Source organism: Eptatretus burgeri, chromosome 16 (assembly GCF_056783735.1).
Source record: "Eptatretus burgeri isolate ZD-2024b chromosome 16, Ebu_testis_v1, whole genome shotgun sequence".
NCBI classification, from domain to species: domain Eukaryota; kingdom Metazoa; phylum Chordata; class Myxini; order Myxiniformes; family Myxinidae; genus Eptatretus; species Eptatretus burgeri.
In genome coordinates, this window is record NC_140976.1 from 39,535,338 (window position 1) to 39,562,473 (window position 27,136).

At 46.9% G+C, this 27,136-nt stretch overlaps 1 protein-coding gene across 2 annotated transcripts in view; it reads left to right on the plus strand.

Annotated features, from left to right (window-relative positions):
* HVCN1 (hydrogen voltage gated channel 1) overlaps positions 1–27,136 on the plus strand; it is a 40,254-nt gene that overhangs the window by 863 nt on the left and 12,255 nt on the right. For both annotated transcript variants that reach the window (XM_085858662.1, XM_085858661.1), the window contains exon 2: positions 2,888–3,090. In XM_085858662.1, coding sequence (XP_085714788.1) covers positions 2,917–3,090 — 174 coding nt within the window. In that variant the 5' untranslated portion in view covers positions 2,888–2,916. The remainder of the gene's footprint in view (positions 1–2,887; positions 3,091–27,136) is intronic.

A 27,136-nucleotide genomic window follows, 5' to 3' on the forward strand; every position in this document is an offset into this window, starting at 1 on the left:
TCATAGGATCCGCTGGAAATTTTTGACAATATGGCTGAATGTACTGCCCAATGTTGCTCGTGGCACGATTTTTGATTTTGGAAAAATTAATTTTTTGATTTTTTTTTTTTTTCTAAAATTTCAAAGTCCTGTTGCTAGGCAACGGTGGTGTTCTTAGCAACGGTTCTCATTTGCACACAACTAGGTCATGGTATGAACCTACCAACCAAGTTTCATTGAAATCGCCATTGTATTAACTGAAATCACCATTTTAAATACTGATAATAAGGGTAGAACGAATCAAAAAAAAAAAAAAATTTTTTTTTTTCTTTTTCGACGAGATCGACTGCCCAATGTGCTATGCATGTGTGTTACATCATCTCCGCTGAAAGGGGACCAGGGCAGCTCTTCCCCGTCTGGTGAAACTCTGATTGTGTGTGAAAAGACCAGTTTTTACCATCGTACTTGGAGTGTTTTAAAATACAGTGAAAGTGATTTAAACCTCCGAGTGTTTGTAAACTGCCTGGAGTACTCTTTCTTCAAACAATCGGGACACACGGGCCGTTCCAGGATACCTGTCAGAAAACAAAATATAACTTCCATTTCCAACTACTCGTGAGATGTGTGAACTTGTCTCGGGCCGTCTCCATGCTTCGCGTGCCCGTCTCGGGCCATCTCCGTGCTTCGTGTGCCCGTCTCGGGCCATCTCCGTGCTTCGCGTGCCCGTCTCGGGTTGTCTCCGTGCTTCGCGTGCCCGTCTCAAGCCACCGGCAAGCTGCACGCGCCCATCTTGGGCCACCGCCGTGCTGTGCACGCGCCCGTCTTGGGCCACCGGCATGCTGTATGCGCCCGTCTCGGGCCACCGTCATGCTGCACGCGCCCGTCTCGGGCTACCGCAGTGATTTAAACTTCTGAGTGGTAATGCGCACAGCATGCTGGCAGTAACTCTTTTCAAATGGTCCTGGTGAATGCGTAACTGTTTCCAGATGGTCCCGGTGTGTGCATAACTGTTTCCAGATGGTCCCGGTGTGTGCGTAACTGTTTCCAGATGGTCCCGGTGTGTGCGTAACTGTTTCCAGATGGTCCCGGTGTGTGCGTAACTGTTTCCAGATGGTCCCGGTGTGTGCGTAACTGTTTCCAGATGGTCCCGGTGTGTGCGTAACTGTTTCCAGATGGTCCCGGTGTGTGCGTAACTGTTTCCAGATGGTCCCGGTGTGTGCGTAACTGTTTCCAGATGGTCCCGGTGTGTGCGTAACTGTTTCCAGATGGTCCCGGTGTGTGCGTAACTGTTTCCAGATGGTCCCGGTGTGTGCGTAACTGTTTCCAGATGGTCCCGGTGTGTGCGTAACTGTTTCCAGATGGTCCCGGTGTGTGCGTAACTGTTTCCAGATGGTCCCGGTGTGTGCGTAACTGTTTCCAGATGGTCCCGGTGTGTGCGTAACTGTTTCCAGATGTTCCCGGTGTGTGCGTAACTGTTTCCAGATGGTCCCGGTGTGTGCGTAACTGCTTCCAGATGGTCCCGGTGTGTGCGTAACTGTTTCCAGATGGTCCCGGTGTGTGCGTAACTGTTTCCAGATGGTCCCGGTGTGTGCGTAACTGTTTCCAGATGGTCCCGGTGTGTGCGTAACTGTTTCCAGATGGTCCCGGTGTGTGCGTAACTGTTTCCACATGGTCCCGGTGTGTGCGTAACTGTTTCCACATGGTCCCGGTGTGTGCGTAACTGTTTCCACATGGTCCCGGTGTGTGCGTAACTGTTTCCACATGGTCCCGGTGTGTGCGTAACTGTTTCCACATGGTCCCGGTGTGTGCGTAACTGTTTCCACATGGTCCCGGTGTGTGCGTAACTGTTTCCACATGGTCCCGGTGTGTGCGTAACTGTTTCCACATGGTCCCGGTGTGTGCGTAACTGTTTCCACATGGTCCCGGTGTGTGCGTAACTGTTTCCACATGGTCCCGGTGTGTGCGTAACTGTTTCCACATGGTCCCGGTGTGTGCGTAACTGTTTCCACATGGTTCCGGTGTGTGCGTAACTGTTTCCACATGGTCCCGGTGTGTGCGTAACTGTTTCCACATGGTCCCGGTGTGTGCGTAACTGTTTCCACATGGTCCCGGTGTGTGCGTAACTGTTTCCACATGGTCCCGGTGTGTGCGTAACTGTTTCCACATGGTCCCGGTGTGTGCGTAACTGTTTCCACATGGTCCCGGTGTGTGCGTAACTGTTTCCACATGGTCCCGGTGTGTGCGTAACTGTTTCCACATGGTTCCGGTGTGTGCGTAACTGTTTCCACATGGTCCCGGTGTGTGCGTAACTGTTTCCACATGGTCCCGGTGTGTGCGTAACTGTTTCCACATGGTCCCGGTGTGTGCGTAACTGTTTCCACATGGTCCCGGTGTGTGCGTAACTGTTTCCACATGGTCCCGGTGTGTGCGTAACTGTTTCCACATGGTCCCGGTGTGTGCGTAACTGTTTCCACATGGTCCCGGTGTGTGCGTAACTGTTTCCACATGGTCCCGGTGTGTGCGTAACTGTTTCCACATGGTCCCGGTGTGTGCGTAACTGTTTCCACATGGTCCCGGTGTGTGCGTAACTGTTTCCACATGGTCCCGGTGTGTGCGTAACTGTTTCCACATGGTCCCGGTGTGTGCGTAACTGTTTCCACATGGTCCCGGTGTGTGCGTAACTGTTTCCACATGGTCCCGGTGTGTGCGTAACTGTTTCCACATGGTCCCGGTGTGTGCGTAACTGTTTCCACATGGTCCCGGTGTTTGCGTAACTGTTTCCACATGGTCCCGGTGTTTGTGTAACTGTTTCCACATGGTCCTGGTGTTTGTGTAACTGTTTCCACATGGTCCTGGTGTTTGTGTAACTGTTTTCGGATGGTCCCGGTGTATGTGTAACTGTTTCCAGATGGTCTCGGTGTATGCTTACCAGCTGTGATGGAAGGCATCCTCCAAAAATTTACAGCACTAGGAGACCCTGAGATATACTATGATGACCTGGAACCGATTGTGGATGAAGATCCTGTCACTTCAGGACCTCCTCAAGTCATCGCACCATTCAGAAGCTTTCGTGATGCTCTTCGTGTGATTTTTGGCTCGCAGCACTACCAGGTTGGTGAATATTTCAGTTTTGTTTTTCTGTACCTTTATGTGAACTACTTTTTATCAAAGGGCCTTATGCAGCCCTCGAATATCCTCAAGATCCCTACATATCAGTCATGTATCTTCTGTCAGGATAAAATGTAAACATAATGGTGAGCACTGACTCTTGATTCTGTCTACATCATGGTTTCCTTTGAGTACCCTTGTGGTGCACCTTCTTGAGTTTTGAGTAAAGGCTGTCATGGGCACTTTCCATCTGAACGATGAGGTTTCCACCCATCAGACAGAACCGCTCTTTTTTTTAATTTGTCCCTTGAAAGAGTGGCTGTTCGTATGAACAAATTGAGGCTAAAATGGACGACATTGCAGTGAAAAGAGAGATTTGGACTCGGAGATGTTTGCTCTTGCTTGGTGGGATGTGTCCTCTTCCAATTGCTGATGTTGCCATCCTTCAGTGAATGCTTGCTGAAGATATATCATGTGTATTTGAATATATTAACCAGTCTTGAGTCATTGTAAACTAAACACATTATTGAGTAGAGCAAATGTATCGAGCAGTTCTGAGTATTAAGTGCATTTTTCTGCTCACTCGGAGCACACTGTCATCCTCTGCAGTTCTTGATCTGCCATTGCTCATTCTCCAAAAAGCTCGATTGCATTTTGGATTTAATTTATAAGTACAGCCGTATTTGTAATTTAAGAATATCGTTGACTCAATGCTTGACCTCTTCTGCCTTACCTTCACTTGACTGCCTACAATTTCTGTGCCAGGACAATGCTGAGTTGAATGGAAGATTTGCGGCCTCGCAATTAAGGAATAACCATGAGCTAGACGTCGATACACTGTCTATGTTAAGTTTTCGAATTGACTACTTTCCTCCCGCTTGGACGTACGTCTCTCACTATCTCGAGTCAATATAACTGCATTAAGGGTGACGTCATTCTGATGCAATGTAACACTATCATACTGATGCATCATGGCTCGTGCGTAGAGATAAGTGGGACATCTCTCAGCATGGCATGGGTATAGTGCCGTGATGCGGGTGGAAATTAAATGTCAGTGACAGCACTGACTGTTAGCAACCACTTGTTTGCTAATTATCATTTTAGGATTTTATTTGGGAGGAAAGGGGGCGTGGGGGATTGGCGGCAAGCTGGCTTTACCCCCCAAAAGTGCTAACTCGGAATGGACCTTTCACCTTACGACAATGAATGTTCATTGTATCTGTCATTCTAGCTCCATTCTGTGCAAATGAGATAAATGTGGAACCACATTTGAGAGATAACCCGTTTAGACCCAGAGCTCATGACAGAAGTTTCTATCCAATTTTCCCCAGAAAGTTTGACCCCTTAAAGATACTGAGGCCACTTAAGTCATTCAGAAAAGGTTTGTCAGCTGCCCACTAGCTGGTGGGTCTGGACCCCCAGACCCCCTTGAAAAGCCCCCTCCAAGGGGTTGCATTTACCCAATCTAATACATGGACCAAACTTTGTCAAAAGAATTTTATGAGTCGGTGACAAAATTTCAATGTGGGGGGGGGAGGTTTGGCCAGACCCCCCACATAGTATGCTTCACCTCCCCTCTCCCCCCCCCCACCGTGGGGTTCATTTACCCCATAATCTACATGGACTCAACTTTGTCAAAACAACGTATGATGGTAGATTACAAGTCTGAAGACGACGATGGTTCACGAGCGGTATTTGACGATGTAGATTGTTTCAGAAATCAAGGATGAGACAATGTGATAATGTTTGACCAAGTTATAAAAAATGATCAACATGATGTGGTACGAGTGACAGGTTATTAGCTGCAAAATGTCGAAAACCCAGTTTCGTTCAACACCTTTCAAAATTTGACCTTTGCTAACCTTTAAAGGTCACAAAACAATGTTGTGCGCATTAAAATAAGTAAACAGGATATGTGCTATAGCTTAATGGAGTTAGTTCGTTGAAGAAGATCAAAAACCAGGTTCGATTCCCACAACTTTGAAAATTTGACCTTTGTGAACTTTAAAGGTCAAGGATTATGACATTTGATGCAAAACTTCCTCTGGAACATTCCAGTAACAATATAACGTCATATAGGCTATATGGCATTTCGCACTCCTCGGATTATCCATACTTTGATGAAATCAGCGTAAAAACAAACTTGAAGGGGGTGCCACGGGCAAGGTGTTCGAGATAGAGCAAAATGGTTTCAAGGCTTTCGGTGGGGAATGACCTCAAGATTATGCATAAAAAATAGTCTTCCTTGCGCTCAAAGTTTGGGCGGGCGTATGATTTTTATGTCAAAATTCGCAATTTTCTAAGTTCGTGAACTTTTGACCTTGTGACCTTGACCTTGGGACGAAAATGAAAAATTGAGCTCCGTGGGGCTATGCAGGTGCCATTGGGCGAACCAAATACCGAAACCCCTGTCAGATTCGACAAACCCCCTAGGAGAACATGCAAATTGAAATCAGCTACCCCTTAAAAACAAGTTTTGTTCATGACCTTGTGACCTTAACCTTGGGACGAAAATGAAAAATTGAGCTCCGTGGGGCTATGCAGGTGCCATTGGGCTAATCAAATACCGAAATCCCTGCCAGATTTGACAAACCCCTCGGAGAAGATGGATTTTTATGTCAAAAATTCACAATTTTCTAAGCTTGTGACCTTGACTTTAGGACGAAAATGAAAAACCGAGCTCCGTGGGGCTATGCAGGTGCCATTGGGCTAACCAGATACCGAAACCTCTGCCAGATTCGACAAACCCCTCGGAGAAGATGGATTTTTATGTCAAAATTCGCAATTTTCTAAGTTCGTGACCTTGTGACCGTGACCTTGGGACGAAAATGAAAATTCGAGTTCCGTGGGGCTATGCAGGTGCCATTGTGCTAACCAAATACTGAAATCCCTGCCAGATTCGACAAACCCCCTAGGAGAAGATGCAAATTGAAATCGGCTACCCCCTAAAAACACAATTCACAATTTTCTAAGTTCGTGACCTTGTGGCCTTGACCTTGGGACGAAAATGAAAAATTGAGCTCCGTGGGGTTATGCATGTGCCATTGGGCTAACCAAATTCTGAAACCCTTGTCAGATTCGAAAAACCCCCTCGGAGAAGATGCAAATTGAAATCGGCTACCCGTTAAAAACACATGTTTTTTCGGCGTTGCTCCGCCCATAATGGGTGCAGCACGCCCATTCTCAGGAAAACATAACTAGATCATGATATAAACCTCCCACCAAAATTTTATCAGGATCGGATCAAAACCCACGGAGCTCTGCTCGGGACAGACAGACAGACACACAACAATAACGAATATAGTGGTCACTTATTTTTTTCGTGAAAATATTTTTTCATGAACCAAAAATAACGAGAAGGGCATTCGGTGGAGCACATGCAGTCATGGACAAAAATATTGGCACCCTTGTTGTGTGTTGCACTTTTTACAAATAACTCACAATTTTCTCTAAAAAATAGGTTGAAAGTGACAAAAATTGTTTGATTTCCACAATTCTTTATTTCACTGTTGATATTACAGAACCTTTGTTTTGATTCAGAACTTCATATATCCTTTTAAATCAGAAAATAAAAAATACACCCGTGCGGGAGTGACGGTCATATCTGCGAGAAAATATATAGCCTCCTGAAGGTAGGGCAGTTTTTGCAAACTTTGAAGTCACGTGACGCGAAAACGAAAGCGAAATTCGAAAATCCGTCCTGACCAAATTTAGATATTGTCCCATAGATTCATATGCCACAATCAAATTCAAGATTGCTTGAGAAATCTAGGAGGAGATAGATTTTGAAAATCATCATTTTCGCATTTTTTGCCAACTTTGAAGTCACGTGACACGAAAACGAATATCGAAAATCCGGCCCGACCAAATTTAGATATTGTCCCATACATTCATATGCCACAATAAAATTCAAGATCGCTTGAGAAATGTAGGAGGAGATAGATTTTGAAAATCGTAATTTTCGAATTTTTTTGCCAACTTTGAAGTCACGTGACATGAAAACGAAAGCGAATATCGAAAATCCGGCCCGATCAAAATTTAGATATTGTCCCATAGATTCATATGCCACAATCAAATTCAAGATTGCTTGAGAAATGGCGGAGGAGATAGAATTTGAAAATCGTCATTTTCGCAACTTCAAAGGCCTCATGACCTTGACCTTGACCTTCGGTGACCTTGAAAGTCATACCATCGTGTACGTCTCATCGACCTCTATCAGGATCACGAATGACCAGATCTCCCGCTTCAACTTCATTGTGAACGGACGGACGGATCGTCACCTCTCCTCTCAACACCAATATTATTAGGTCATGCTCGAAGAGATGACCTAAAAAGAAATGGCATTGACAAAATTATTGACACTGTTGACTTGATATTTGGTAGCACAACCTTTGGATAAAATAACTGCAGTCAAACTGACAGTTTGGCCCACTCTTCTTGTACAAATTGTTCCATTTCTCCCAGATTTGAAGGGTACCTTCTCCCAATTGCTGTTTTCTGATCTCCTCACAGATGTTGAATCACGGATTTAGATCTGGACTTGTTGCTGGCCACTTCAGAACAGTCCAGCGTCTTGTCTTGAACCATTCCTGAGTACTTTTTTGAAGTGTGTTTGACGTCATTGTCCTGCTGCAAAACCCATGACCTTCGACGGAGACTCAGCTTTCTTATACTGGGTTGAACATTGCGCTCCAAAATGCCTTGGTAATCTCCTGATTTCATCATGCCATGCACACATTCAAGGCAACCAGTGCCAGAGGCAGCACAGCAACCCCAAAACATCATTGAACCTCCTCCATGTTTGGTTGAAGGGAAGGTGTTCTTTTCCTTGAAGGCTTCATTTTATTCCTTGTAAACATAGAGATGATGTGCTTTACCAAAAAAACTCTAATTTGGTCTTATCTGTCCACATGACATTCTCCCAGAATGATTTTGGCTTGTTCAGGTGTTTTGGCAAACTCCAGTCAGGCTTTCTTATGTCTCTCTCAGCAGTGGGGTCCTTCTGGGTCTCCTACCATAGAACCCCCTTTTCATTGATTTGGCGACAGGTGGTGCGAGTTGAAACTGTCGTACCATGTGTCTGAACGTCAGCTTGATTCTGTTTGGCAGTTTATCGAGGTGCTTTCTTCACAATTCGAACAATCCTTCACAGCAATCTTCGATCAAGTTTTCTGTTGTGGCCACGTCCAGGGAGGTTGGCTTCAGTGCCATGGGCTTTAAACTTCCTGATAACATTGTATATGGTGGACACAGGAACATCAACGATGGACATGTAGCCTTGAGATTGTCCACGCTTGGCTACAATCTTGTGTCTGACCTCCTCAGACAATTCTATGGTGTTCTTTCTTCTCTCCATGCTCATCGCGGTACACACAGTCACACAAAACAGCAGAATGACTCCTTTTCTCCATTCAAACTGATTGAATGAGTGATTATTAATTTGCAGGCAACTTCAACTCACCACAGGTGAGCTCATTTCCAAAGTAAAGGAGAATCACCTGCTTGAAATCTAATTATTTCTAACAACTTCTAAAAGGTACCAATAATATTGTCCAGCCCATTTTAGGATTTGTGTGTGAAATAAGCTAAGATGTAGTAATTTTTTCACTATTTTTTTTTTGTTCCACTGCAAACCAAAGAAATACATATGTGAACACCAAAATATTTTTTTAATTTCACAATATTCTGGAAGAAATGGTGCATTATTTGAAAAAAGTACAAGGGTGCCAATATTTTTGGCCCCGACTGTACCTCCGCCCCGTAATACCTAATCCACGAGAACATTTCAGGCCAAATAAATTTTTCAGATATCGTGCTATATATCATATTTGGCTCTATCTCTCAATGGTGAAGAATCACTTTTAAAATTCTAGTAGTCGGATTCGGATCCTCACCAAAATCTCATCAGTTCGTCCTCGCACACTGAACCTGTCCACAAAATTTCATCCTGATCCGTCCACAACCTTTTGAGCTATCCTGTACACAAACAAACAAACAAACAAGCAAACAAACAGAAAGGGGTAAAAACATCACCTCCTTCGCCGTCAGTGGTGGAGGTAAGAAAACTGACCAAATTTCTGAGGGCATAACTAACTAATCAATGAGTTACATGATTAATTATGAATTATATGTTCATTCACTTTATTTTGTAAAAGTATTTTCTTGATCAAGTTTGATTTTACAGGTCAAATCATTGAAATATTATTGGTTCACGAAAAAATATTTTCACGAAAAAAATGTGACCACTATATTCGTTATTGTTGTATGTCTGTCTGTCTGTCTGTCTGTCTGTCTGTCTGTCTGTCCCGAGCAGAGCTCCGTGGGTTTTGATCCCATCCTGATAAAATTTTGGTGGGAGGTTTATATCACGATCTAGTTGCAGCAATGCCAACCCTCCCGATTTCATCGGGAGGCTTCCGAAAATTCACCCAAACTCCCGCCCTTACGATCACTATCCTTATCCTCCCGAAATTTTGATATTTTTGCACTGTTCACTAATCAGAATGTACTAGTATGAGAATTGAATGAAAAGCATCGTCTGCTACGTATAGCATGTGGTAACTCCATAACGTTCGCTGCTACCAAATTGTACGTAAAAAATTGCAAATTCAAATGAGGAGCAGCGAAACATTGGGTCTGGATCTCGCTTATGCGATCATGCACTGAGATTTAGTGCATGCGGTATGTGTGCAATACAGTGCATGCGGTATGTATGCACAGTGTATATGCATGCGATACGCTCACTGCATGCAGCTGGGCCCCGTACCAGCCCGGCGGTCGCGACCACCGTGCGGTGTTTAATTTAACAGCCGCTAGAGTTCTACGAGTCGCGCTGCAGCTGTGGAACATCGACTTCGAAGTTACCGATGCTTCAAGCCCTCGATGTTGATTACGAAATGGCAGAAAAGAAGCTTACGAAGACCAAGAAATGGTCTCAGAAGTACAAGACCGAATACATTCTCCAATACCCGTGTATTCGAAAGTCTGAAAGAGGAATTCATCATGCGTATTGTACAGTATGCAGCGTTGATATTTCAGTTGAGCACGGAGGTCGCGATGATATTCGGAAGCACGTTGGAAGCAAACGGCACACAGACATTGCAAAGGAGAGATCTTCGAGCACGAGTACCGGTACACTTCTGAATTATTTCACCAAACAAGGGACAAGCGAGGAAGAGGATGTTACCCGAGCGGAACTTCTCTTTCGTGGATTTATTGTGGGACATAACTTGCCCATATCAGTCTCAGATCATGCTGGACCTCTATTTCAAAAGATGTTTCCAGATTCAAAAGTTGCTTCAAAGTATGGATGTGCAAGAACAAAAACTTGCAAGATGTGCAAGATGTGCAAGAACAAAAAAAAAAAAATAAAAAAAATAAAAAAAAAAACAAGAACAAAAAGCAAGAAAAAAAAAGAAAAGAAAAAAAAAAAAAAGAACAAGAACAAAGAAGAAAAAAAGAACACTGGTCAACAATTTTTTACTTTCTGAATGTTGTCTAGATTTCTACAAGTGAATTAGGGTATTCTGGCACTGCTGAATCAGGAAATGGCATCCGTTTCTCTCCATCAGGTCAGGTTTTTGTGCTAAGTTGATTTGAAAAAATCAGATCTTGTGACAAAATCAATTACATTTTTGTGGCATTATCAGCTGATTTTTGTCAACACATATCATCCTAAACATGTTTTTAAGAAAAAAAAAATGTTTTGCCAACAACATTTATTGATTACATGATAGAAACATCGATTACTGTCATCTGAATGGTGGGCATTGATAAAGGTAAGTACAAGTAAATTGCATGTTGCGTCACCACTGTTCAAACTTCAGGGCTTGAACTTCCGTTTCTTCGAACTCCTGGAATGTTCAGCGGCAGGGAGGTCTCTCTTCAGATTCCAACAGTAGTCAGCCATCATGACTGCGTCCCAGCGACCCTGATACCTGGTCTCCATCTCCTTCATGTCCTGATGGAATCTCTCCCCCTGCTCGTCACTCATTGAACCCAGGTTCTCAGGAAACCGGTTCATATGTGAAAATAGGTAGTGCATCTTGATGCTCATGTTGCAGCCCAGGTTTCTGAAAGCAGTCAGCATGTTGTTGACAAGTTCTGCGTAGTTTCTGGCCTTATTGTTGCCAAGAAAGTTCTTCACTACCAAAACAAATGTCTTCCACGCTTCCAGTTCCACTTCCTTCATTGAGTTTTTGAACTCTGGATCTCTGATGAGCTGACGGATCTGAGAACCATCAAAGATGCCAACTTTCAACTTCTCCATGGTCAATCCTGGAAAAGCCTGGCACAAGTAAGTGAAGCAGTCACCATCTTTGTCCAGAGCCTTGGTGAACTGCTTGATTAAGCCGAGCTTGATGTGCAGCGGTGGGAAGAGTATTCTGTCTCTGTCCACCAGAGGGTCGTTGATGACGTTCCTTTCTTTGCATGGCACCAATTCCTCCCGCACAGGCCAGTCCTTCTTCGTGTAATGCTGAGCACGGTCCCTACTATCCCACATGCACAGAAAACATGGGTACTTGGTGAAGCCAGACTGTTGTCCCAACAAAAAGTTCACCATCTTCAGGTCAACACAAATAAACCACTTATGCTGATCATAACCAATTTTCTCCAGCACGTACTTCACCGCTTCATACTTCTCCTTCAGTGTAGTCGAGTGAGCGATGGGTACAGAGGCAAACTGGTTGCCGTTGTGTAGCAGAACACATTTCAGTGATCGCTTGCTGCTGTCAATGAACAGTCTCCAATCTTTGGGTTCGTACTGTGGCACTCCAAGCTTGAGCAGAAGCGCATGTCATAAATTGGCGCATGTAGGTATTGTACATTCTTCAGAGTTCGTTATTTCAAGAAATACAACTTTTTGTATCACATTATTACAAAATCTGCCCCATTAACTTTAGTTTTGATCCATGAACTTTATGCTTTGCCTCACCAATTTTTGGAAGATTTTGAGGTTTTATGACTTCAAACTGATCCCTTTTCGACATAATCACCTAGAACTATCGTACCTGAATACTTCTTGTCATTAAAATAATTATTTCCAATTAAAACAATTATTTGACATGATATTTTACCCCCACCAACTTCTTCTAAAATGCTCCACACATGTTTACATGTGAACAAAAATGTAAAAAACGACATGTGGCCATATCTCAAAAACTTGACCTGATTGAACAAAATTAATGTGAGTTTTGGATTCAGCGCATCAGATTCGTCCTAAATCAGCTTAAAAAATGCAAACAACAAATTTGTTGTTGACCAGTGTAATTGGTGAGTTGTCAAATGTTACTGCTTCATCTATTGCCGATATTGCTAGACTAGCTCCATTTAGCCTAGCTACAGACGGTAGCAATGACAGTGGTGAGGCCCAGCTATATCCTGTCCTGATTTCGTACTATGACAACAGTGCTGGGATTGTGAAGCAAGGTTTGCTAAGTTTGCCTGCGTGCAAACAAGATTCCACTGGAGAAAACATTTTCAAACTGCTTGATCATGAGTTCAGTGACAGGAAAATTCTGTGGGGAAATTGTGTTTCCTTTTGTGCTGATAATGCCTCTGTCATGGTGGGCAAGCACAAAGGAGTCGCTGCTTATATCCACAAACAAAATCCAGAGTGCTACATCATGGGATGCCCTTGCCATATGATGCACAATACGGCCAAGAACGCGGCTCAGGCCTTACCCATTGAATTAGATGACTTTCTCATCGATATTTACTACTACTTGGACAAAAGTAGTAAACGCGTCAAAGGAGTGAAAGCACTGCAAGAACTCTGTGATGCCCCGACACACAAGATTCTGAAGCATGTCGCAACAAGGTGGCTGTCCCTTGGTCAGTGCCTCGACAGGCTGATTGAACAGTGGGAGCCACTTCGCCTCTTCTTCAAAGAAGAAGTACGAAGAAAAATGCAACCAACTGTAGCCAAGACTCCAACAACGAGCAAGAAGGACGGCACTGTATCTACTGCCAGTACTGGCACTGCAGGATCAAGCACTCGTGGAGCAGCATTCACCACTACCACTGCAGTATCTGCTGCGAAGAAGACAGCAGGGACAGCACCAAAACCAATGCTGAGAGCAGGTAGCATCACCGGCCCTTCATCACGTTCATCTACAAAGCAGATTCCTTCAGAGTCGAGAAAGACTGTGATAGTCCCATCTACAGGCAAAGAAGGACCCAAGTTAAGTTCTGCTTTTGCCAAATCACTTGATAGAAGCTCAGCAAAACCTTCGAATCAGAGGTCTTCTTCCTTGGCTGCACCTACCTCAAGCTCTCTCCTCAAACGTAAAATTGGATCTGGTACTACGAGTCTGACCTCTTCTGCTGGCAGTAAACGCAAGTGTGATCGCCCTGCGGCTAAGTGTACTACGAGTTCTACAACTAAAAGCGCATCTTCCTCAAACACTGTGCAGGAATCTAGAGAAAAACGTGTCAACAGGATGTTCTTGTCTCCACAAACAAAACTCTATTGTTTCTTCCTTCGATATGCGAACAAGCTTTTTGAGAAGGGGAATCTTCTGCTCCAAAGAGACGAACCCTGTATTCATCTCCTGCACGGAGAATTGAATGGTCTTCTGAAAGATATCTTCGTACGGTTTTTGAAACCATCGGTGTCATCGGTTGCTCTGGTTAATGTACCCTTCTCTGACAGAAATCATCAGAAGAATGATGAGGACCTCATGATTGGGAACGATGCCAAACTGTATATAAGGGAACAAAGGAGTCTCAAGAAATCCACCTTCACTCTGAGTGAGTCAGACATCCAAGGTTTCTTCAGTGCAGTTCGCTCATATTATGTGAAAGCCTGCAATTATATCTTCAAAACCTGGCCGCTAGATGATGAATTAGCCAAGCATGCTCAGGTGCTGGATGTTAAGCTACACCAAGAAGTGGGGTTTGACTGTGTGGAGTTTTTCATCAAGAAATTCCCCTGTCTGTTCAGTGGCGGTGATAGTGACATAGACAGTCTTGAGAGTGAATTCGCTCACTACCAGGCAGACGCCTCCATAGCTACAATTGCTACTGAGACAGTGAGAGTGGATGAGCAGTGGCATCGGATTTCACAGCTCACAGATCCCTGCACTGGTGCCAAGAAGTATCCTAATTTGAGCAAAGTGATGAAGGGAATCTTGGTCATTCCTCATTCGAACGCATCATGTGAGCGGGCACTCAGTCTTGTACGGAAGAATCATACTGAATTTCGTCCCAATTTGAGTGTCAAAACCCTGGAAGCTCTCTTAATTGAAAAACTAGCTCATAGCACCCCTTGCTACCAGAGAGAATACAGCAAAGACATAATCAGAAGGGCTAAAAGAGCCACACAGCTGTCACTCAGCAAAGCTGCCATGGAAAAAGCAAGCAGCAGTAGTACCAGCCAGTAAGGTAAGAAAAATATTGCTTCTTTTGTGCTTTTTGTTAATCTTTGATTGTCCCCTAACTTACTAATATTAACATACACGTAACATTAAAAAGTGTACAGTTTTCCCCTTTTTTTGTTCAAAAAGTGGGAATTCTTAACATGTTAAATGCTCCAAAATAGGGCTCAGAGGGCACTAGAGAGCGTCTAGAACCCCAGAGCTTCCAGGGCCCTAAGGCGGGCCCTGGACCCCGGCGCAAGGGTCGAGCGCTCCGCACTCGAGATGTGCGCTTCGCGCACATTATTTGGTGTCGGTTGAAAATCCTCCCTAATTCTGATTTCCAAAAGTTGGCATCTCTGTAGTTGTGTTTTCCTGAAAATGGGCGTGGTGCGCACATTATGGGCGGAGCCACGCCGAAAAAACGTGTTTTTAGGGGGTAGCCGATTTCAATTTGCATCTTCTCCTAGGGGGTTTGTTGAATCTGACAGGAGTTTCGGTATTTGGTTAGCCCAATGGCACCTGCATAGCCCCACGGAGCTCGATTTTTCATTTTCGTCCCAAGGTCACGAACTTAGAAAATTGCGAATTTTGACATAAAAATCCATCTTCTCCGAGGGTGTTGTCGAATCTGGCAGAGGTTTCGGTATTTGGTTAGCCCAATGGCACCTGCATAGCCCCGCGGAGCTCGATTTATTTTTTTTTTTTTTTTCATTTTCGTCCCAAGGTCACAAGGTCACGAACTTAGAAAATTTCGAATTTTGACATAAAAATCATACGACCGCCCAAACTTTGAGAGCTCGGATGACAATATTTTTATGCATAATCTTGAGGTCATTCCCCACCGAAAGTCTTGAAACCATTTTGCTCCGTCTCGAACACCTTGCCCGTGGCGCCCCCTTCAAGTTTGTTTTTACGCTGATTTCATGAAAGTATGGATAATCCGATGAGTGTGAAATGCCATATAGCCTATATTATGACGTTATATTGTTGCTGGAATGTTCCAGAGGAAGTTTTGCACCAAAGGTAATAATCCTTGACTTTTGCCCTTTAAAGTTCACAAAGGTCAAATTTTCAAAGTTGTGGGAATCGAACCGGGTTTTCGACCTTCTTCGACGAACTAACTCCAATAAGCTATAGCACGTATCCTGTTTCCTTATTTTAATGTGCACAACATTGTTTTGTGACCTTTAAAGGTTATGCAAAGGTCAAATTTTTTTTTTTTTAAGTTGTTGAACGAAACCGGGTTTTCGACATTTTGCAGCTAATAACCTGTCACTCGTACCACATCATGTTGATCATTTTTATAACTTGGTCAAACCTTATCACATTGTCTCATCGTTGACTTCTGAAACAATCTATATCATCAAATACTGCTTGTGAACCATCGTCGTCTTCAGACTTATCTGTTTTCTTATCATTGTATTACATCGTATGGTTGCACCTCGTCATCGCTGCTTTCACCGTCGCTGTCACTTTCTTCAGATCTTTGTCTTCACAGTCATCTACCTCTTCTGCTTTAACAAAAAAATTAAGTATTTCAGGCTCGTAAAAAGCTTTTCCACTTTGGGGAAAACCCAAATTTAGCCTTATTTCTGTCAAAATTTTCTTAAATACATTGTAATTCACTGCCCCATCTCCGACAGGCCTGTGTTTATATTTTTTCTGTCCAGTGTAACTTTATTTTCCAAACACGAGATTTTTGTTTTCCAACCTACCCACATTGAGGAGTGTCTTCATTTTGACTCGGACATCTTTCTTCCATCACTTCCTACTTCACTCTTCTCAGGTCATTTAATGGCATCAAATTGTTTGACGCCAATTTAGGCTTCTTCCGGTATGGTGCAATACCCAAGCCTGTTGGCTGATATGCACGCCTTCGTTTTGTCACCAGGGATGAGCGACTTGAAGCAGAAGGTGTCGGTGAGGGAATGTGTGCCGGCACAAAAAGAGGTGAAATGTGGTACGTGCAGACCAAGACAAAATAAAGGTTGCTTTTTGATCAGGGAGGACTTCACTTTCACAGTCATAGCTGATTTCATGAGCTGCTCCTACTATGTGGTGTTGGCTTAATGGTTAGGGTGGTGGGCCTTGGATCCTAGGGTCCTGAGTTCAAATCCCACTCAGCTGTTGAATTAATACCAGGTGGGGTTAACGCGACCTGTCATCCTTCCAAGGTCGGCAAAATGAGTGCCAGAATGCTGGTATCCAGTGTCGGAGTGGCGACCTGTTCAGGATTGCGCCCAATAGCCAAGGAGACTGCTTAAACAGCACCAACGCTCTGCACAGAGTATGGTCCCAATCTCCTCCTCCTCCTGTCCTCTTCCCGTGTCGTGCAATGTTTCCTTCCCAATGAGTTTCAACAAACCTGTCCAAATTGTCCCAAACAGTGCCAGTTCCACAATCTGCTGAAAGCCTCATTCCGTATGGTGTGGTGTTTTGACTTTTTTTTTGCCTCAAACGTCAGCTCCGTTTCCAACTCTTCCGTAGCCTGGTGGCTCGCTCGCACAGTGACCCAACCTGTTCATCATCTTAAGAGTCATGCCGAACATGAGGTGCGTGCTTGGCTTCTCTGGCCTGATGTCACTGAAAAAAAAAAAAGAATCCAGCATCCTTGCTGTTGGAGTTAATTCTCCACTGCTTGGTTGGTTCCTTCCAACGCATTGAATCTGGTCTGCCAATGAGATGCTTGAACGTCGACTTCGCCTTTGTAAACGTCTTCTCGTGTGAGATTTTTCTGCTCTTGTTCTCTCTTCTGCATCGCTGACGGTTTCTCACAGCATAAATGTGGCATCCCCGATTTGAACATTAATGTTCGTGATTTGATCGTGTTGTTTCCGCCATGATTCTTTTGTCATCGGCATAGCACTGTGTACGATGTTTACCCTTTTTGTCTTCCCTTTCTCAATTGTAATCCTGTCTCCAAACTATTGTAAGTTTTACCTTCAGTTTATGTATGGACAGTGAAGCATCTCAAAAATTATCTCCCCCTATCTCGTGTACAAGAGCTTGGTAGTGATTGTTAACGTCAAGTTGTTGGTGCACCGCTCTGTTTGCTATGATTAATGATTGTTTCTTCAACGTAGCAGGTCAGGGCATCGACCTCTTTCTTGCTGCCAATAACTTAGTCGAGGCTCATTCAATGCATCAAAGTCCTGCTTCTCTTCTTGTTCCCTCAGTTCTTTCATACCAAGAGGTGTCTCTTCTGCTTGATACTTTGATCGGCGAACTGCATGATATTTCACTCATTTTGCTGTGAACTCGATCTCGCTTATCCATGTAACTTGTCATCTTCCTTCGAACGCGCATACTTCTTCACATTTCCTTCGAAGTTAGTCGTTTCGACATTCACGAACCATTGCTCCGTCTCTTACCTTCTTACTCGCACAGCAACAGAAGAGGCACACTTGAGGAAATATCCCTGTTCCTTCTTTTGGTTTTGGGGTTCTGATATCTGAGCGGGTGGTTCTCTGATTTTTTTTTTTATTTATTTTTTTAGCAAATTTGTTCTCTGCATTTGTAGCAGCAGCACCGACAACATCCACTGCATCTTGATGTCGTCTCGACAAGGCGGTGAATTATTTGTAGCATCCCATATGGAATCCGGGAACTATATCTCTCCAGGCAGCACGACGGCTGCATACTTCAAGGCCTGTTGTGTCCGTGCAGTAAGAATCGGTTTACGTTTTTGCCACGTCATTGTTTTAGAGAGTGATGTCACCTTTGTCTGCATCGTCCTCCCCCCCGCCCCCAATGCACAGAACAGACAGAACCTGGAGAGAAATCAAAGACGAAGGTTTTGGAATTGCACCACCACCGCCTTCAATGAAGACAAATTTTGATTTTGACTTTGTAAAAAATTTATGAAGCATTATTTAATTCATGAGAAGGAGAAAGAGTTAAGTAAAGGGAACAGGCCTGTCATGTCTAAAAAGGGAATAAATGATCTCAATGTACGTCGCGTGTTTTCTGTTGTTTCGGCATGATTTGTGCCCTGGTTTCTGTTTCTGTTGATGAACTCTCTGCATTGATGAACTATCGAAGCACAAAAGTAGTAAAAACACTCCGGGTAGTGTGATGCGAGGGCTAACTTGAATTGTATAACCTTTCGAGAGAAACAGAAATGACGTAACTTACAATGTCTTTATTTTCTTCTATTAATAGAACAGTAATTATTTTTGTAATCTACCATCATACTTCTTTGTTTTTACAAAGTTTAGTCCATGTAGCTAAAGGGGTAAATGAACCCCATGGTGGTGGGGGGGGGTACTTTGTGGAGGGCCTGGCCAAACCTTCCCCCCTTGCAATTAGGTCATTATTTCCTTTTTTGTTTTGACAAAGTTTGGTCCATTGTTGGATGGGGTAAATGCAATCCCCTGTGGGGAGGGGGGCTTTCGTGGGGGTCTGGGACCCAGACGCACCAGTTGGAGGGTAGCTGACAACTTTTTATCAAAGACTTAGGTGGCCTAAGTACGAGTAACTTTAAGAGGTCAAACCTAGGGAAGATGGGGTGAAATCTTTCCTCACACGACCTCCCGGACTAGTTTATAATCTGTGCCCAATCCAGCATTTGCTTCCTTGCATGAACTTTCTCTTTCCCATTCCAAAAGTCTCCCATGATTTCTCATTAAATCTGATGAGAAGTGCATCAGATCTCATAATAAATGTTTGTCAGGATTATATTTTGTGGAAACCATCTTTAAAAAAAAAAGAAAAGAAATCTCTGTTGCAAAATGGAGGTGTAAATAAATACCTTTGGCTGGTACAACCCTCCAAGTGTGACTTGTATCAAAATAAATAATTAAATCACAAAAGCATTAACAATGCAGTGTTTAAGTACAAGCTTATCAAGTGTTAAATGTGTAAAAATGTTTTCAAATCCCCTATTGTTGTTTGTTTTTTTTTAAGAGTCGATTCAGTAAATTTTCGTGATGTATGTTTATTCATAAAGTTGTGTATGCTTGCACTACTTTCATTGAAACTGGAATCCGAGGTACAGTGGGGGAGATAACTCCATTAAAAGCAATGTTGCGAATGCAGAGAAGATCTGAAAGAGTATAAAGGAACGCCGGCTACCATTAAGCCGACAGTTTGGAAATCCAGGCTGGCCCCATATAACGTCGTTTCACTCTAACACCCTTAAGCAAGTCGAGAACAGATTCGCTATAACTCCAGACATTCCGCTTTTAAATTGCGATGTCTGATTTTGTCGTTTGCCAAGTGAACTACTCCGAGTCAGTGTAAACACTTTCGCTCCGTCGTGTCTTCCTGCCGCACTTCTCACTTAAAAAGTGATGGGTCCTTATTGTGTGCTCAGAATGGATGAGTGGAATAAGTTGCTTCATCTAAATGCTGCTCCAACAGGCAGCTACGATACTGTGGCGAATTCGCGCCCACCGGCGTGCGAACGGCCACGTGACTCGAATCGTGGCACGTCGCCCACCGGACGGACAATTCTGTCGTGACCCTCTCAGAGTAACGCTGGGAGCTAGTCACGGGTGGGCCTTTCGGCCTTACCACGATCATGCCAATCGACCACCCGCGTGGGATAGGGTTGTTCGCCAAACTCGACCTACCTAAGTACCCACGCGGATGGTAGACCGGGCGATCGCACCTCGCCGCAGGTCGACTCCGGACACGGGCCGCTTAAGCGATCCGTTCCGTACTATCGGGATAACCGAGCGGTGTTATCGTCGGCCTCGACGGTTCCGATTAATTATCGGGCGTATTAAGCCCACGATGAACCTGTTACGTGAATCAAGATGGAGATTCAATTAAAGAAAAGACGAAGCGAAACGGGATAACAGTTCAACATAATGCACATTTATTCCGCGGCACACAGAGAGCACACATATAGCAAATGCAACAAAATGCACATATAAAGCAACTAAAACAAAAACAACAATGCAGATCTACAACCGACTACGCGTACACACGGCAACACTTACACAGTTTTACTTTACAGACGGCGCCAACAACACATTTACTCAAAAGCAAAAGAAAAGGCCACCCTCAAAGACAAGGGGGCAGACGGGGCCTGTGGGCCAATATTTGCGCGGGACCTGAAGGACGGTCAGGTCCGCGAGACCGGATGGATCCTACCCGCATCTTCGTGATGAGCTGCAAATGTGGCAGCGCGGCGGTGCCCCGACTTCGTGCTCCTTCGCAGGTTTCGTTGTCACCGCTTGGAGTGGGGTGGGAACGGGGCCCCCTTTTCGCACTATCGCAGCGCGGGGGAAAGGGGGAATTGTTGATGCTCTGGGGAAAGAGTATAGCTGGCTTGCTTGGGTCACGTGACGAGCGATTCCACCGCGACCTCGTCCCCGACTGCCGTCTTCCTTGCCTCAGACCCGAGCTCCTCGGACTCTTCCCCCAATTCTCCTCAGCCGACTGCAGAAAACCACCTGGACGCCCTCGCCTCCCGACTCCACTCCGCGCTCCAACCCTACTTGACTGCCTCGCAACAACAACTCTTCTTTCTCTCTGCCCCAAAACTCTCTTCGCTTTTCTGCCACTCAACTCTGCTTTTCTGCTCGGCATTTTATAGGCCGGCATGAGAACCCATATGCAAATTTCCGGATCAGGACGAGCTCGGGCGCGGAGCCACGCTCGCCCATTGGACGGAGAAAAAGGGGCGTGAATCTTCCCTGATCCTAGAATTTGCATATCTCAATTCCACACAGACGCGCCTGGAGGCGGGGCCAAACCGCCCCGCGCTTGCTGATTGGACGGATCAGAAGTGGGCGTGTAGCATTCCTGATCCGAATTCTCCTCGGAAAGGCCGCATTTTGCACTCGCAGCTCGGCGCGTATCTTGTACAAGCCCAGGACAGCCCGACGCTCGGGGCTCACAGGTGATGCGGGAATGGCCGCAGAAGGAGAGAGGTGAAGGTGGTGGAGGGTTTATGGTGGTGGTTTATGGCCATGGTGCCGTTTGGAATGGCGGTGATGCGGTGTTTGCGGGAGCGAGTTGTGAAGGTAAAGATCGTGGCTGTTGGCGTTGTTGTTGTTGTGAAGCGGCGTTGTGGTTGGTGGTTGTTGTGTGATGGCGGTTGAGACGTGGTTGGTTCAAAATAAAGATAGAACAGAAAAACGGCTATCTCAAAGCGTCGCAGCCCGAATTAATCACATTTATTCCCTCGAAACAACGGGTTTGTGGCTAACTACACATGTACTTACAGAGATATCTCACCTACCTGAATGGTGGTTTGCGAATTTCCACAACCGCAACACTACCCCCTCCCCTTTTTACAGACTCGTCCCGAGTCGTCAAATTCTCATGTGCCATCATGTGTAGTTCTCCCCGAGTACGTTTTACCTACGGATCCCTGAGTGCGACATTCATGGTATTCCTGTCCCCAAAATAAATAACCTGAAGGCTGAGTAACTAACTAAACAAACCCACTCACACGGACGACTTAAATAAAATTGCTGGCGCTAGACAGACATGCCGGTGGCGCACTCATATTTACAGTACAATACATCTTAACTTACAAATTTTACACTAAACCATGGCCCAAGATCAATGAACTCTGCAGGAAAAAGAAGAGTCAACAGAGAACCGGCGCACGGGCCGCCACTGCAGGCCCGTGTTGTAGCTGCCAACAGGACAGTTCTCGCAGCTTGCAAACTGTTGCTTTCTGATCCTGGCGAACATGGCAATGAACAAGGGGCGGGCAAAGCAAAATTGAACGGGGCTGGTGAACATGGGCAGTGGGCATGGCATGGCAAAGGTGGACAGGCATACAAAGCCGGCAGAACAGGGCCACTGCAGGCAAACACAGCCGGCAGACGATCTGGCCGGCACAGGCCTTGCAGAAAACAGCTGCAGACGATCCGGCCGATACAGGCCTCGCAGCAAAACACAGCCGGCAGATTAAGTGGGCCGGCACAGGCCTTGAAGCAAAGACAGCCGGCAGTGGAGCTGACCGGCACAGGCCTTGAAGTAACACAGCCGTCGGACAATCCGACCGGCACAGGCCTCGCAGCAAAACAACAGCTGCCGATGAAGTCGGCCGGCACAGGCCTTGAAGTAACACAGCCAGCAGATGAAGCTGGCCAGCCTTTTGCCTTGAGATGGAGGTTGGTGGAGGGAGTGCGGTGGGGCTGGCCACTCAGAATGCGGGCTCAGACCTACCTACCTGTCTCCCTCCCACCTATCGTCTTTGCCTGTCACTGTCCATACCCACTCCCTTAATTTGTAAAAAACCCAATTTAGCCCCCACTAATTTTTTTGTTTTTGTTTTTCTTTTTACTTCCCCACTATAAATCGTCCCCTAACCCCCTTTATCGTCCTTGTTCGGCTAACCTATCTCGTCACCTAGCCTACTCCCAACCCCTACGTTCCCTTCCCGGAGGGGAATGAGGGAGAGCTAGCGTCTTGTGTCGAGGCCCAATGAAGCCTCAGAATGGCCTCCCCAGAGTTCAGCGATCTACAACACAAAGTGGGTCCAGCGGCCGACAACGAGAGCGAGGGGTTGATGGTGCGGAGGGGTACATCTCCTAATCTACCCTAACCATTATCTTTTAAACTACCCCGGGGCTTTCAACAAGCGCCTCTCGCTTAAGCTATTGGTTCTAAAAACCCAGATTCCCGTCGCCTGTGTTGGTGTCCTCACAATTTCGGGCCTCGCCCCCCAATTTTCTTCCCGTGCCCTCACACGGTTTCATGGCTGGGACGCGTGGCTCCCCTTGGCAGGCACGACCCTCTGCCGATTCTCCGACGATGGCACCCCCGGGCACTACACTGCCTCCGAGCCTACCAGCTCCCTAAACACCAGGGAGTGCCCCCCCATGGCAACTCCCTGAAACGCTCACGTGGCAGGCTGGCTTCCCGGGCCCCTTTCCAAGGGTCACCCGTGCCCACAACACTGCCCACGCGGCTAATGGCGCCCCGGGCCCCCGCACCATGCAGGCGCACCCGTGCCCACTACGCTATCCCGGCCCCCCATGGGCCCTTGGCCTACCGCTGCCGACTAGCCTGGTGCCCGAGGTACCCACTCAGCGATACTCACCTTTCGCAGCCACGCTCCCAGCCCATCAACAGGGCTCCTGCACCCCTCCAAATGGGTTTCGAGCCTACTTTCCCACCAACAACAAAACGACTTCCATTTTTCAATTTAACTTCTCCCTAACTCACTCTACACTGACCCGGGGTCCCTTGGGCGGGAATCACTCCTCCCCCCCAATCACTCATCGCACCATGCATTCCCCATTCGCTCCATTCACACAGACCCGCTGGCCTCACTCACTCAACATGTCCCCACACAACTCACCAACTCTGCAACACACACACCGCTGAACTCTGCCATCCTGCTCACTAAATCCCCTACCTAACTCGTGCTCCCACGTCATCCCTTACACTATAGCATGTTCCTTTTAACACTACGTAGCTAAACTACGTCCCCTCTACACACTCACAAGTCTGTCACTGTCTCCAAAATGTCATCAACTCATTTCCCCACCTAAAGCTCATCTAAATCCCTCTACCTAATCCATTCCACGGGCCCCATGAGGACTTACCCCTGCCCCATAGAGCCGGTCTAACTAAGCTAACCCTTCCCCCTAACTACTTCCATCCTGTGCCCAGGCCAGGGGGTCTTCCACCTCTGCCCAGGAATCCTGTTCACCCGAAAGCGAGGCTTGCTTTTGTTCATTAATTTTTTTTTTCAATTTTTTTCGCAGCACCAGCGCGGCAACTCACAGCTCGCGCATTTTGCACCTGCCCGTGACGTCATGCAGCTGCACGTGTACCTCGTCCCTCCTTGGACGGTACCCATCCGGCAGGGATTCACCCTCCTGACGGATTCCAACCACACGTGCAGCCATGACGTCACCGTGCGCACCACAAAAGCAAACCTAGCACTCCGAGGGGCTCCCCACGCGAACACATGTGCTCTGCCCGTTGGAGCTTAACACACACGCCCGCGTGGAGAACCCGTCCGGTCCAAATCCGTTATCCTGCCTAACCTTTTTGTCCGTCCGCGGGATCGGCAAATCCACCGCTGGCATTTCCAGACCGGGTTTCACTTCCGCAAGCGAGCACGTGGCGGCCTCGTGCGTTGCACAGCACGGACCTCGCGCTCGCTGCTGGGTGAACCCGGCACGGTGCTCAAAACCTCTACGGCCGCCATTCGGCTTTTGTCCCTCTGTCGCCGTCGTCGTCTCCATTCGACACACGCACTCCCGCGTGCCACGACGCTCACACACCACTCCATCAAACTCACACCGGGAGACGCGGCTGCGTGCTCCCGCATGCCAACCGACATCTCCCTTACACATAGCGACCTTACACACGCTGTCTCCCTCACATACCGCTCTCTCACTCGTGCCATTTCCGTCACACAAACCATACCACTCACACACGCGGGGGCACTCGCCCGCAGTGTCTCATCCACACACGGCGTGCTGGGAAGCACGCCCTTCGGCACACTTGCCACCACACCACTCACACACGGGGTCGCTTCCACACACGGGGCCGCACTCACACCTTGCACCACACACACCGGGACAACCACACTGGGGATTCGTGTCCCCACAAGGGGTTCCAGGGTCTCTCTACCCTCAAAGCTCGGCGTGCACCTGTCCACAGCACCCGTCCCCTCGAACTCGCTGGACACGACCGAACCCACCTGGTCGTGAGTCGCCTCAAGGGGGCATCCTCCCTCCCCTCGTTCCTGGAGGAGGCTATCCAACTGCTCGCACCGGGTCCCTACACGTTCCGCGAGCTCACCCTCATCGTCCTCCACTAATTCCGTGTGTGTGTGTGAGTCTCTACCCCCGTCCAATTCACCCTCTATCTCCCGTGTCTCTGCAAACTCAGTCACCTCTTCACCCATTACCTCCCTTGTCTCCACTATTTTTATTTCCTTTGTCATCACCTCATGTCTCGTCTCGCACCTTTTGGTCTCCCCATTTAATTTTCCCCTCTCTGTCACCGTCACTTTTTCCGTCACCTCCACACTTCTCGCCCAACACGTCCCCTGAATTATTTTCTCACCCGCCCCCACTGCGGGCCTGACAGCTGTTGCACTCCCTCCCAGCTCGTTCGCTCCCACACGTGGCGTCACCATTATGCCCGCCTGCAGACATTAGCCCATTTTCCGCATCTCACCCCGCATCTCTTTCATTCTGTTTGTGTCTCCATCCATTTTGTTTTCCATCTGTTGGGCATTCGTATTCTTTTTTTCGTTCATGCCTCTCATTTCGTTTCTCAACTGTCGTGCAGCTGTTTGTATTTCTGTCAGCATGGCGAATAGCTGGGCCATGTCGGATGCACTCAGGTGAGCCGTTTCGGCAGGGATCGGGGGGGTTTTGGCGGAGAGGGGGAGGGGAGGTGTCATACACCGCGGCCGCCGCCGCACCCATTTCGGGCTCTGCGTTTGGTTGGGGGAGTTCGTCCTGCACAACAAGCATTTCCTGCACGGGGATTTCATCCTGGACCATGGATTCTACACATTCTAAATCCATTTCTAATACCCCCGGCTCCCGCTCGCCTTGAGACTCCATCTTATTTCTCGTGACGGGTTAATTTAGCTCACACGTAATTTGGAGGGAATCGGGGGTCGCTCCTCTCACCCCTGGACCGATTCCCGTGAATTTAGCTGGAGACAGGAGAGTTTGTTTTCCCGCTCTCTGACACCAGTGTTGCGAGGAGGGGGATGGGTTTGTATCCCACTCCTGACACCAGTGTCGCGAATTCGCGCCCGCCGGCGTGCGAACGGCCACGTGACTCGAATCGCGGCATGTCGCCCACCGGACAGACAATTCTATCGTGACCCTCTCGGACTAACGCCGGGAGCTAGTCACGGGTGGGCCTTTCAGCCTCACCACGATCGTGCCAATCGGCCACCCGCGTGGGATAGGGTTGTTCGCCAAACTCGACCTACCTAAGTACCCACGCAGATGGTAGACCGGGCGATCGCACCTCACCGCAGGTCGACTCCGGACACGGGCCGCTTAAGCGATCCGTTCCGTGCTATCGGGATAACCGAGCGGTGTTATTGTCGGCCTCGACGGTTCCGATTAATTATCGGGCGTATTAAGCCCACGATGAACCTGTTACGTGAATCAAGATGGAGATTCAATTAAAGAAAAGACGAAGCGAAACGGGATAACAGTTCAACATAATGCACATTTATTCCGCGGCACACAGAGAGCACACATATAGCAAATGCAACAAAATGCACATATAAAGCAACTAAAACAAAAACAACAATGCAGATCTACAACCGACTACGCGTACACACGGCAACACTTACACAGTTTTACTTTACAGACGGCGCCAACAACACATTTACTCAAAAGCAAAAGAAAAGGCCACCCTCAAAGACAAGGGGGCAGACGGGGCCTGTGGGCCAATATTTGCGCGGGACCTGAAGGAGCGGTCAGGTCCGCAAGACCGGGTGGGTCCTACCCGCGTCTTCGTGATGAGCCGCAAATGTGGCAGCGCGGCGGTGCCCCGACTTCGTGCTCCTTCGCGGGTTTCGTTGGCACCGCTTGGAGTGGGGTGGGAACGGGGCCCCCTTTTCGCACTATTTCAGCGCGGGGGAAAGGGGGAATTGTTGATGCTCTGGGGAAAGAGTATAGCTGGCTTGCTTGGGTCCCGTGACGAGCGATTCCACCGCGACCTCGTCGCCGACCACCGTCTTCCTTGCCTCAGACCCGAGCTCCTCGGACTCTTCCCCCAATTCT